We start from the raw sequence: 13,826 nt of genomic DNA on the forward strand, positions 1-13,826 counted from the left end.
CGAGATACCAATTCGTATCCCTTTGTCCTCCTCTTACCAGCCCGCTTCCTCTTTACCTCCCAAACTCTTCCACAGAGCCCTCTGGAACACTTGCTCTGTGATTAGTGAACTTCCCTAAACCTCAGCCTCTTCTTCAGGCATTTCTCCTATCTTCAGCCTAAATGAAACCTTGCTGTCCCCTGGGACTCTGCACCTTGTAACCACCTGCGGTAGAGGCTCTTTATTCTCTTGGATTCCCACAGTCAGGAGATGAGATGTCCCCCTTGCTCACCAATGCCACTTGTCTTTATTATTCTGCCCTCCTGTAAAACCCTTCTGCTGCTGCTAGACTCACTGCATCTCATTATATCATGCTCCCCTCTGTTTGATCTGCCAAGTCTTGGGTCACTTTCTGTCGTTCTCAGAAGTCTTTGCCCCGTGGCGTCCAGTCTTTTTCTTCACTGCTGTCGACATTCATGCCAATGACCCAGCCAAACCCCAGGTTGACCTCCTCATTCTTGTGCTTTTCCCTGCACTCCGTCCAACTGCCCACGCCCACACACAAGCCCTGGCCCCCACAGCATCCAGAAGTGCTCTGCCTCCTGAGTTGTTCATTCCAGCCTCCGGATCTCAGTCTCTCAGTCTCTCCAACCTGCTTGCTCAACAGGCCCCACTGTAGTCATTTATTAAACTGTGTATAAACCTGTAGTTATCTGCTTTCTTCCTGTCCATCACCTTACTCTGTTTTCACATCCCCATTAACTGGTTTATAGTCTTAATTCATCATTTAAAGCACCCTCTTGCAAATAACTACCATAAACTTGTTTGCTGTCTGTCCTTCCATTATACTTTCCTGACAAAAGGTTAAGGCTGGATGAAGCTATAGTTATGTGTCAACACAGGTAACTCCCCTCCCACTCTCCAGAATAACCAACTCTGTACTCTGGATGCCCACTTAGATGGCTCACTGGTGCCGCCAGTTCAGTTTGTCTAGAAATGAACTCACCATCTCCCCTCCTCTACCCGACATGCATCACAAAGCTGCTCCTCAGCAAGGCAAGTCAGCCTTACCCATCCCGGTGAATGACCTCAGCACCCACACCATGGTTTGAGCCAGAAACCGGGGAGTCATTCTTGATACCTCCCTCTTCTTATACAAACAACCAGTCAAAAAAGTTTTGTGTCCCAAGAATCTCCCACACACCACCCCACAGCCAGCAGCCATATGCTAAGCTGTACATTCCTAGCATAGACCACTGCACACGCCTCCTAATTGGTCTTTTCACATCCATGCTTGCCCCTTTTTGATCCTAATGGCAATCTCTACACAGTAGCCAAAGGCTTTAAAAACATAGATTTGACTTCATTAACTTCTTTGCTGCAAACCCTTGAAAGAGAGCCCTTTGGCTTTATTAAGTTAAGGTCCAAAATCCTAAAACCAATATGGTTTTTATTGCCTACATTTCACAAATGACAGAACTGAGGCTCAGAGTCATTGAATAAGTTGCCTAAGGTCTTAAACCAGTGATTCAGCTGGCAGGGCTAGGACTTTGTACCAACACGATTTTTTCTTTTTTGGTTGAGGAATGTTGACTGACATTTTTATTGCTTTGATGGGGCAGGATGCTCAGGAGCTCTTGGTGTGGGGGAGGTCCACAACGAGATTTTTTATGATGTGAACAAATAAGAAAATACAAAGATTATAAGATTTATAAATTTATGGCTCAATCTATATTTGAATGGACCTTTGACTAAAGTTGCCTCTAAAATACTAATTGTACTGTCACATTAGCTTTTTTTTTTGAAGTTAAATATATTCTTATAATGGGAAAAGAGTTAATATGTGAGGTTTGCAAATGCACTTATAGGCATACAATTTAAAATTTTTCAACAGAAGTTTCATTTGGAGTGAATTAATTAATAACCATTTATTAACCAAGGAAAACAGGATGTATAAAAGAAGATCCTGACAAACACATAACTGGTATATTTGGGGATGTATTTCTTTAGTAGTTTTCTATTGTTTTCTGCATTTTCAGAGTAGCCTGGAATGTTCCAGTTGAAGTATGTAACCACAGGGCCAGCCTCACACAAAGTTGTGAACTAAAATTTTTTATTGGGTTTTCTTCCAAATCTCTCTTTTTGATTTCTCTCAGCTCCTTTTCTCTCAGCCCCAGTGTTGGTACAGTCCGCTTTAATTGCCAGTAAACTGCCAATGGCTTCCCACAATAGTTCCCAGCTTCGATTGCCTTATGTGTGGGCCTGTTCCAACCCTCGCCTTGTACATCAAAACTTACTGGGACTTTTCCTGAAGGCCCCACTCTGCTTCCCAATGTGACTGCTAATTTTCATAAGCTATTATATATTACTTGTAATGGAGAACGTCTGGAGACACTACCAGAAACAAGTATTTTTTTCACCCTTTTCTATGTATCCTCTCTACCAAGAAAATAATTTTGAAATTTATATCCTATTATTTGTATTTTAAAAATAAGTATATTAAATATGCTTTTTCTAAACTCATGGGTGCTCTTCCACTGAAACTTTTATATTCTCATACACATGCCTCACCCCACTTCCCACAGCCTGTCCGCCTCTGGCTGTGAGTGCCCTAGGCCAAAAGACTGGCTCACCGGCAGTCACTGGCAGTGCAGAGGAACTCAGCAGTAGGATATTCCTTCCTCTCTCAAGTCATAGCCAACGGGAAGGGACACATTTTTGTTGTTGTTCAAGTAGAGTTGTCTCCATTTTCCCCCACCGCTACCTCCCACCCTCAGTCCTACCCTTCTTTGGCTTTGTCCAGGGGTCCTTTACACATGTTCCTTGATGACCCTTCCCCTTCTTTCCCCGTTATCCCCCTCCTTCCTCCTCTGTGGTTACTGTCAGTTTGTTCTTTATTACAGTGTCTCTGATTATATTTTGCTTGCTTCTTTGTTTTGTCGATTAGGTTCCACTTAGAGGTAAGATCATATGGTATTTGTCTTTCACCACCTGGCTTATTTCACTTAGCATAATGCTTTCCAGTTCTACCCATACTATCACAAAGGGTAGAAGCTCCTTCTTTCTCTCTGCTGCATAGTATTCCATTGTGTAAATGTACCACAGTTTTTTGATCCACTCATTTACTGATGGTCACTTAGGTTGCTTCCAACACTTGGCTACTGTAAATTGTGCTGCTATGAACATTGGGGTGCATAGGTTCTTTTGAATTGGTGTTTCAGAATTCTTAGGGTATAATCCCAGCAGTGGAAGAGACACATTTTTTAAATTATCATTTCTACAGAGAGGAAGGTAGGGAGAAAGGGAGGGAGAGAAACATTGCTCGGTGGCCTCTCATATGTGCCTCAACCGGCAACAAAGCCCACAACCCAGGCATGTGCCCTGACCAGGAATTGAACCAACGACCTTTCACTTTGCAGGACAATGCCCAACCAACTGAACCAGGGCATGAAGGGACACATTTTAATAGATGTTCACCAGAAAGCTGTTGAACTATTATTATTACCGTGTTTCTGAACATCTAGGTTCAAGGTTTATTATTTTCTTCCAAGTCCAATCCATTGTCAAGGACTCTTAATTACAACCTACCTAATTCTGATAATACCACCCATGCTTTGGAAATGTTCTTTGAGCATGAAAAGGATAAATAATTTGTAACTAACATTTCTTAAGCTTTTACTATGTGGTATTGAATGAAATGCTTTGTCTCATTTAACCTTCACAGTAATTCATGAGAGTAGTACTGTTATTTTCCTATTTTTAGAGATATAGGAACTAATGTTAAAAAATTAATTTGCCCAAGAATGCATAGCTAATGGAGGTAGGATTTGAATCCTATTAAGTCTGACTCCAAAGTTCATGCTCTTATCTTCTATAATTCCTTGTGGAGATTTTTTAATGTGTCATATGGGCTGAATCACCTAGTATGTGATTCACCCATTCATCCATTCATGAATTATTTATTCACTTATTCAGCAACTTTTTTTGAACATTCACTGTATATATGTTGCCAGGTGCTGTGAAAATCCAAAGCTTAGCCAAATAGAAATCATTCCCTCAAGGACCATGTCTACCAAGGAAGATGCCATACATAGAAATAACTGTAACATGAGGTCTACAGCGATACGAGCTGTGAAGCAGATTCCCATTTCAAAACACTATTGGCGTTCAGAAAAGGGAGAGAATTTAGAAGGTGTTACTTCCTTTGAACTTGATAGATGGGAAGGAATTAAACATGAGACAACAAGAAACTAGAGAGTCTTACGAGTATTTCAGGCAGAGAGAGTATGTAGAAACAAAGACCCAGAAGGGAAAGTTAGAAAAATGGTGCCATGGAAAGCAAGAGGAGGATTTCAAGAAATGTTAGCTGTGGATATGTTGTTTGTCCTTATCACCGACCAGAACATGTGCCTCCGTTTCATTGCACTGTCAGCCTCTTCTGCATGTCCATGTGTTCTCCTTCCTCCATCCAGCACCTCTTCACATGTGGGTGCTCACGTGTCTGTTTACGGAAGGAGAGGCTAAGAAGAAATCTGTTGCTTCGGGAAGCTTGTATTGGGATCTTATTATGTCCCCCAAACTGTTAGGTGGTAAGAGTATTTTTAAAAATATGTCATTTTTTGAAACTGCTTTATGACCCAGCAGTTCCTCTTCTGGGAATATATCTGAAGACACCCAAAACACTAATTTGACAGAATATATGCACCCCTATGTTCATCGTAACATTATTTACAGTAGCCAAGATTTGGAAGCAGCCCGAGTGCCCATCAGTAGAGGAGTGGATAAAACAGCTGTGGTACCTTTACACAATGGAATACTACTTGGCTGTAAAAAAAAAGAAAATTTTAACCTTTGCAACAGCATGAATGGACCTAGAGAATATTATGCTAAGTAAAATAAGCCAGTCTTGCCCTGGCTGGTGTGGCTCAGTGGATTGAGCACAGGCTGCTAACCAAAGGGTTGCCAGTTCAATTCCCAGTCAGGGCACATGCCTGGGTTGCAGTCAGGTCCCCAGTAGGGGATGCATGACAGGCAAACATACATTGATATTTCTCTCCCTTTCTTTCTCCTTCCTTTCCTCCTCTCTAAAAATAAATAAATAAAATCTTTTTAAAAAATAAGTGAGTCAGAGAAAGACAAGTACCGTATGATTTTACTGAGTGGAATCTAATGAACAAAATGAACTACCAAGCAAAATTGAGACAGACTCATAGACAGAGAGCAGGCTGACAGCTGTGGTGGGTTTGGGAGGCTGGGGGTGGCAGGATTGAGCAAAAAAAGAAAAGAAAAGAGAAAGAACTCATAGACACAGACAACAGTGTGATGATTGCCTGCAGGGGGGCTGGGGATACTGGGCTGAGGTGGCAGAGGATATGGGGGCATAAATGGTGATGGGCGGAGACGTGACTTGGGGTGGCGAACACGCAATACAGTGTACGCATGATGTGTTGTAGAAGTGGGCTTCTGAAACCTGTATAATTCTGTTAATCAGGATCACCCCAATAAATTCAATAAAAAGGAGAAAATAAAAATAATTTGCTATTTTTGCCTAAGGATATCTGAGTTAACTAAAGTAGACAAATATGTAAATAAGATAAGGGGTTGCAAAGTGTAATGCCTTCTATGATTGAGCCGTGATTAGACATAGAAGCGGCACAGCAGAAGCAGTGGTCGGTTCCGAGGGTGGAAATGAGGGAGTACTTCAAGAGAGAAGACACAGATGAGCCCAGTCCTTTCTCTCTTTTTTAAGACAAATGGGATCAACCCACATGTCCTATTTTAAAACTTAATTTCTAATGTAATAATATATCTTGTATGTCTTTTGTGTTAGTATATATAGATATTATTTATTCATTTTAGTGGCTGTAATCCATTGATTCCATTTATGTAGAATAACTTAAAACTATTATAATATATATTCAATAAGTCTGCATGTTATATTTAGTCCTCTGTTGATGGATATTGCGCTGTTTCCAGTACTTCCTGATACATACAGTACTGTTAAATATAACACACACACATACTTGCATTAGGACCTCTGTGAAATAAATTCTTAGATGTATACTTCCAAGCTTTAAATAGATATTGTCAAATTACCCTCTGAAAATATTGTGTAAAAATGCTTTTTGCATCTTTCCAGAAATGGGAACTGTCAGTCTTTCAAAACTGCCAAATTAATAAGTATATTACATTATTGCTTTGTTTCAAATTTCTTCAGGTATTAGTGAAGATGAGTATCTTTTCATGGCTGTGATGTGTGTGTGTGTGTGATGTGTGTGTGCATGCACACAAATTCACTGCTGTCAGTGTCGGGGATTTTACCTGTGCAAGCTAATCAGTTTGCCTGTCAGTGTTCCGTGGATGCTGGCAGAAGACGTAAGACTCTCAGGTGAGAAACAACAAACATTGTTGCTCGAAGGCTGCATGAGCATCATGTTTGCATTGGTTTCTCTTGTCCCCAAGTCAATGGCAGAAGGCCACCCAGGAGGATGTTATGCATGGAGTAGATATGTGACAGTGAGGAACACAGAGCTTCTCGAATCCATCTCTTTTAGAGCACACCTGCTCTTTGTCCTCGGGAGAACCTTCTTCACCCCTCAAGGTTGCTCTCTGCAAACCTCTCAGCTCCCAGGGCCTGGCGTCTTTGCATACCTAGTAAGAACATGCAGGGACACTCAAGGTCTGTGGCTAACAGCCTCTTCCAACAACTCTCTTTGCTTATTTTTCTATATGCTTGCTTTTCATTTTCTTACTGATTTATAAGAGCTCTCTGCTATCACAATTATTCCTACATATATCATTGACTATTTTTGTATCTTATTCTACTTTATTTTATTTAATTTGATTTTATCAATTATGGTTTTTGGGGTTTTTTTACACCCATGAATTTCATGACACACATGGAAAAGGATGCCCCATTATGATAAAAACATCAACTGATGTTTTTTCTCTTAATCTTTCAGTTTTCAGCCTTCAACATTTTGATCCTTTTGGAATTTACTTCCTCTTTTGTTTTTTTTTATTTTTTATTGTATCTTTTCCATTACCATTTTAACCCCCTTATAACCTCCTCCCCCACTGCAAATACCACATTGTTGCCCATGTCCATGATTCCTTTTTCCTTTTCGCTCAATCCCTCTGCTCTCTACCCGCCCCCCCCGTAGCTGTCGTCCTGCTCTCTATCTATGTGTCTGCCTCTATTTTGCTTACTAGTTTAGTTTGTTCATCCAGGAATGATAATAGGGACCCACTCTGGTTTTACCAAATGGCTAGCCAGTTCTTGCAGCCTCATTTCCCATCTTTTCCCTACTTGTTTGAGATGGCATCTTTATTACATATTAAAGTTTATCTGTACTTTTATCATATACTATTTTGTATTCTATTCTTTTAATCTATTTGGATGTTACCACTCCAACTTCATTTTGAATTACTGTGGTCTTATGCTACATTTAACACTTGCTTGGTCTTGTTCCCCATTGTTTCTCGCATTTAAAAACTTCCTTGGCTGTTTTCACATCTTATTCTTGAATGAGTCTTTTAAAATAAAATACGTAACCAACTTGAATGTAAGTATTTATTCCAGAGAAATTGTAAACTATTGTCTTCCACCTTATTCCTTTTTAAAAGTCTTATTAATGTTGTAACTTTTATGAAGGTTTAATTTGCATTTTAACAAACATAGAAGCTAGTTTTTATTTGCACCCTGTAAAATCTTTTTTATTTATTATAGATTCCTTGCAGTCTGGAATACTGGGATGAACTCCAGAAGGTTTTTGTTGCATTTCAAGAATTTAGCCTGTCTGAAAGCAAAGTTTGTGAGCTGCAGTTGCCAGATATCAATCTTGTGAATGACCAGAAGAAACTGGTATCCTCTGATCTGTGGAGAATTGTCTTAAACAGCAGTCAAAATGGAGCTGATGACCAAAGGTAACTTCATGAAAAACGGGATAGTAGCGTTGTGTTAGAAAGCAATCTCGGGTCATCTTATCTGGCACCCCCTCACTTAGCTGTATCTCAGCTGGCTGGCAGCTGCCTCTGTCCCAACTGCAGATGAGAACCAGGAAGCAAGATAGAAGCTGGTGTTCTGAAGTCTGTGTACTAAAAATTCTGTGTTTTACTCATAATAAACCCTCACTAAGAACCTCTAAGACAGACCTCCAGACATTAGAAAAACTTGGCTAACTAAAATAACATATCTAAAGGATTTCAATTAGCTAAACTTTTATTTAGTTGTAGGGTCTGTTTTACCATAATGGATCTCTAGGCTGTTGACTTCAGGTATTCTGAATCACGTCCCCAGAACTTCCTGTTCCACACCTCCTACAGGGTATCGGGTTAGTGGCAACAAAGGGCCACATCGTCCCTTTTTCCAGTGTTTGCTTAAGATTGGTACATCCACAAACTGGGAGTGGAGAAAAAATGGCTTCAGCAACCTGTTTGTCAGCATTTTCTGTTCACGCTCCCACAAAAGAATCAGGTGACTGCAATGCACTCAGTGACACAGTTTTCTCGGCTCATGTGCTCGTTCTTGTGCGTACTCTGGGCCTGTGCCCTGCTGCTGCCCCTCGTGTTCAGGCTCCAGCCTTCCAGTTCTCCTGATGAGTCGGCTTTGGCATTATCTTAGTCCTTTTATATAATTGCTCCTTTTCTCCCCCAAACAACATCTGACACTAAGAGAAAAAGCATCCACCACCCTGAAAATCAGCTGTTATTTTCTGTGTTACCTTTATTTTTGCCCAGTATTATATGCTGTTACAAGGTTATAATCATAGCACATCATTTGGTATTCTGACTCCTACTTTATATTATGTATACACAAGTGGTTGTGAATGCTTTCTCTCTTTTTTATTAATAGTAATATATGTGTATTGAAGAACATTTGAAAAGAAAATGTACCATACCTAATTACATCACAGCGAAAGAACCTGTTAACATTTTAGACTGTAGCCTCACAGTCTTTTTAATTGATTACTTCGTATGCATAAAAATAATATGTGTCATACTTCATATATTCTGTTGCTAGATCATTTGGGCTCTTCAAAAATAATTACATTCTAGGCATGGTTCTATTAATATAAAGTTAGTAAAAATGTATTAGAGGAGTGGGATCTTGGTTTTATCTGTATGTAATGCAGCAATGAAAAGAATACCCATCCTGTGAAAATTAGCAGATGGATAGAAAGTGTGCCTAATGTAAGTATAGGTCACCTAGGTAGAACCAGGAAACCTCAGAAAATAGAACTATGGGTAATGAAATTTAGGGTATTGACTACATCTCTGTGTCATGGTGCTCTCTTCATATCTCCCAGTGAAACCTGGGAGATATGTTCTGTCTCTCTATATATATATTTTAATAATATATTTTATAATATATATGTTTAAAGTATATATATATATATACACACACATATATATGTATATATTTTTATAATACATAAATATTAATACGTACATAAATACATAAATACATAATACGTACATAAATACATAAATACATAATACATAAAAATATATATATATATATATTTTTTTAAGACTTATATGAAGGAGTTCTTTACCTGAGGGCTCTTTTAAGGGTGTTTTTAAGCCACAGATTGCAGCCCATTAGTGGGTCATGAAATCAGTTTATCCGGTTGCAACAGGAATTTTTTAATAAAATAGAAAATATCACTGTGAAAAAGACAAATGTTGTATAATTACACTTATATGAGATACCAAGAATAGTCAAATTTATACAGACAGATAGGGTGGGGGTTGCCGGGGAACGAAGAAGGCAGTGCTTCATGGCTGCAGGGTTAGTTCCCATTGGGCAAGATGGAGAATTTCCGCCCGGAGCTGGACGATGGGACAGCTGCACGACAGTGCGAAGGCAGGGACTGCCCCGGAGCTGTATAGTTCCAACAGTTAAAACAGTCAGTTTATGTTATGTATATTTTACCACAATTTTTAAAGTTTCAGATTTTGTCATGTTTTCAGTAAGTCTCTCCTGTCACCTCCTTCACTGTAAGATGTACTAGGCTACAATAATCTTATTGATTCAAAATATTGTTACAGTATATTGTGATTGTATATACCATATTATTTTCTGTTTAAGAAACTTTAATTTTGATATGACTCAAATTTTTAAATGAAAGTCTGAATTTTTAAATGTAGATTAACTTCATGACCATTTTAGTCATAATTGCAAGATTTTTAAAGATTAAGTAAGATAGTGCTGGCCGCTACAGTATGCTAGGAGTCACTATACTCTTAAATACCTAAAAATATCTCTCTAACCATTGATTTGTGCATTAATTTAGGAAAAGTGAAGGATTAATTGATTTGTTTTAGGTAAAAACTTGGGCATATACTCACAATGTTTTAGCAGTTTTTTTCAATATGTTTTAGTATCTGCTACTCTTCAGAGATAGAAAAAAATCATGGAAAATATCAAGTATCAAAAATTGTAGTTGACAAAAAAATGCCTCAGATAAACCTCAAATTGTATATTCACTGTTTCTCATAGAACTCTCACCTGGATTTTTAATGAAACGTTTACTAACATTGTACCCTACTTTTAACAACTTCTTAACACGGCATATGGAAATGAGCCCATATGGGTACAGCACATACAAATAATACATTTTGCTTTCTCTGAATAAATATGGTTTAATTTTACCTTGCCAATAAAATATTTTATTTGAAACTCTACAGATAAATTTCTAGAAAGCTATTTGGATTAGTATGCCCATTTATAGGAAGTGTTAAGAATGTACTTAACTGGATTTTTGCACATAACATGTAGTCGATAGCATAGATTCCCCGGAGTGTGTTTTCTTTGTATGCAGTGGAGATTCGCTAACATTGCACTAAATACCAACACATAACTATTACCTCCTTGGAGCTAAACACTCAGTACAACTGATGGAATGCTCCTTTCTTTTCTTTTAATTTTGGGGGGGGTGGATATATGCAGTTTTGAAGCTCAGTCATGACACTTCCAGGGAGTTCTGCGGTCATCTCCCCTTCCCATTTGATAGGAGAGGATGTGTAAGGGCCTGTTTGGCCTGGCTGGACTCTCCCGCCGCCCTGCCGCACGAACAGCACATGACATGCAGGCAGCTGCAGTGTTGAGCCCATGACACTCCTGAGACACTTGAGTGTTTATCCACTCAGTAGGTCAAAAGTCTGCAGACTTTTGGAGCAGCAGGAAGCCACCAAACTGCCAGGTGTCCTCCCTGGTGCAGCCACACCATCAAAATCTCTCTCAAGGGAAAGAGCTTGGGATAGTCAGTGGTACATGTGGGCTTACGACACCCATGACAGTGCCCAGGGAACAGTGCGCAGCTCCAGGAGGTTTCTGGGTAATGAGATGAGAGACAGAGAGCCTTTCAGATCTTTCAGACAGCCATGGTAGGCGCGATCCTGACTCCGCAGGGCCAGCTCTGGTGGAGGCAGGATGTGGTCATTCTCTGTCCCTATGGCCTTCACCTCAGAAGAAAATGGTTAGTTGCCCTGATGAAAAGGAAAGCAGTTTTACCTTGAAACTTGGATGACAGCACCGCAGCCACTGCCCCTGAGGACTTTATTGTACAGATGGGATGCTCAGCCCTTCTGGTGAATGCTGTCATCCACGTACACATAGCGTAGTTCTCAAGACTGACCCAAAACAAGTGGCAAAAAATGCAAGACAGTTTCCAGCCACGGAGAGCTCATTGAGGCTGGTGCAGCACACACCGCCATCAACTTCGGTCCATGGCGAGGTTCTACAGAGAAAGGCACCAGTGAGGCCTCTCGAGTCAGGTTAGCAAACCATGGTAGTCGTGTCTAGCGTCTGCAGCTCCTTCAATTGCCAACCTCTGGAGGTAAGAATCACAGTTGCCTGTTAGCTAATGGACGATGATGTAAAGCTCTCAGATAACCGGTTTCTGAGCAAACAATTTCTAAGGCATTGCCACTAAGATCTAAACACTGAAGTTTTACAAGGGACCCAATGACTTCCAGAACCACAATTTTATTTGAATGAAGATACAGTTCCACCAGGTTTGGAAGCATCTGAGCAAGGTTGTGAGTGAGTTCCTTTGCATATAGAGTCTCTCCAAGTACTATAGTCCCTCATCTTTCAGGAACTGCCATGGGAAGTGGTGCAGATTCCTGTAAGTGAAGAACACATCCTTGGCCTCTTCCAGCCTTGCCACAGAGATGGTCTTACAGAGTGCAGATGCCATGGCTGAGCAGATCCCAGCAGGCGCAGCGCAGCACTACATCTTGTCAAAACTGGCCCACTTCTCGGCGCCAGCAGAGCCGGGGCTCCGGGACGCAGGCTGCGCTGGCCAGCAAGTCGAGCTCCTCGCTTTCATTTTCACCGGCTTTTTCACAACCGCTCTCAGAACTCAGCTGAAGATTCACACTCTGAGAATCCCACATGACTCACCCCACACCATTCTGAGTTCCTCTTATGTTTCCACTCTGGCAGCACTTCTGACTTTCCTATTCCTGGGTGGTTGTTCTGTTTTGTAATGTTTCTACATGTCTACATATTTTATATCACCAGTTAGACTGTGAGTTCTTTGAAAACCAGAGATTTATTTCTTTAGTTTTTCCTGTCATAGTTCTCCCTAAGATACTGTAAATCACAGTGTTGCTTCTCTAGGCTCTTTGTGGATTTGGGAGCCAGGCTACCATAACTGAAGAGCAAATTTTAGATTTGTAAAGAAAGGGGTGGAAGATGGGGAAGGGGAACAGGGCAGCATCATCTCGGTGTCCATAAGGCGCAGGATGCACTGCGCTCCCTCCCAAGCCCCGGGTCCCATGCTTCTGCTGGCACTGGGGCGAGGCAACTAGGCAGCCACCACAGGCACACACCTCCCCTCCTACAGGTGCCCTCAGTGTTCCTTTGAACTAGAGTTTATCTGTATAAAATGGTGTTAAGAAGATGGGCAAGTGAGAAGAAGACCCATGCAGTGTAATTATCCATGGACCTTTGTTCTGGACGTGGTCATGACTTTGATGGCACTTACTACAGTATTCAGTTGGTGTCCGATAAAGAGTACAGATTAATTCATGTGGGAATATGGATGTGGACAATCTGGAGAGGTCAAACAAGAGTGAAACATTTATGGTAACACTGGAAGTATTGGGTTTTCTGAACAACAGAGTCATGCTCTGAATATTGTTGGTCTTAAACTAATGTGAGAACAAACTGTTCTGAAGTTTTGTGAGATGTGGATGGAACAAAACTGGATCACAGGTAGGTCAGTGCATCCTGGAGTTTGAGGAATTCTTTGAAATTTTTCAGCTAATAGCTCAGGGTATAATCAACAAGAAGTTAATGTTTAAAAACTACTAGTTTATGTAAGTAAATACAAAAGATTTGATAACATATTGACTATAGGGTTATGGGTGCTGCCTTTAAACACCCTTGCAGAAAGACATTTCACTTATGTGATAGTTGGGAAATTTAGGTTATTGAACTTCTTTTATTTCTTATTTCCTATAGTTGTGCAAGTGAGTCTGGCTCTCAAAGCACTTGTGACCAACTTGTAACGCCCACAGCCCTGGCTGCCTGTACCAGAGTGGACTCCTGCTTTACCCCGTGGTTTGTCCCATCCCTCTGCATTTCCTTCCAGTTCGCTCACCTGGAGCTCCATCTCTGTCATCACTTGGACCAACTAGGCACAGGTGCTCTTTACTTTAACATCGGAATAGCATCCACATAACTGACTGTTTTATCTTGTGTGCTTTCAAGACACTGCTCACCTATTTTTATCCAGATCATTTATTTTCAGGAAGTAGAAAGACTTGGAGGGGTTTCCATTCTGTGTACTACAGTGGGAGTGATGTTTCAAAGTGCTGTGACTGCTAATCCC

General features: G+C 40.5%; 1 protein-coding gene and 1 pseudogene across 2 annotated transcripts in view; one reads left to right on the plus strand and one right to left on the minus strand.

The window, feature by feature from the left end:
• VPS13B (vacuolar protein sorting 13 homolog B) overlaps positions 1-13,826 on the plus strand; it is a 699,511-nt gene that overhangs the window by 587,746 nt on the left and 97,939 nt on the right. For both annotated transcript variants that reach the window (XM_045861171.1, XM_045861172.1), the window contains exons 40-41: positions 7,709-7,905; positions 13,457-13,638. In XM_045861171.1, coding sequence (XP_045717127.1) covers positions 7,709-7,905; positions 13,457-13,638 — 379 coding nt within the window. The remainder of the gene's footprint in view (positions 1-7,708; positions 7,906-13,456; positions 13,639-13,826) is intronic.
• Positions 11,122-12,185, minus strand: LOC123833218 (annotated as a pseudogene).

Source organism: Phyllostomus hastatus, unplaced genomic scaffold (assembly GCF_019186645.2).
Source record: "Phyllostomus hastatus isolate PE091 unplaced genomic scaffold, TTU_PhHast_1.1 phas_scaffold_21, whole genome shotgun sequence".
In the NCBI taxonomy this organism is placed as follows: domain Eukaryota; kingdom Metazoa; phylum Chordata; class Mammalia; order Chiroptera; family Phyllostomidae; genus Phyllostomus; species Phyllostomus hastatus.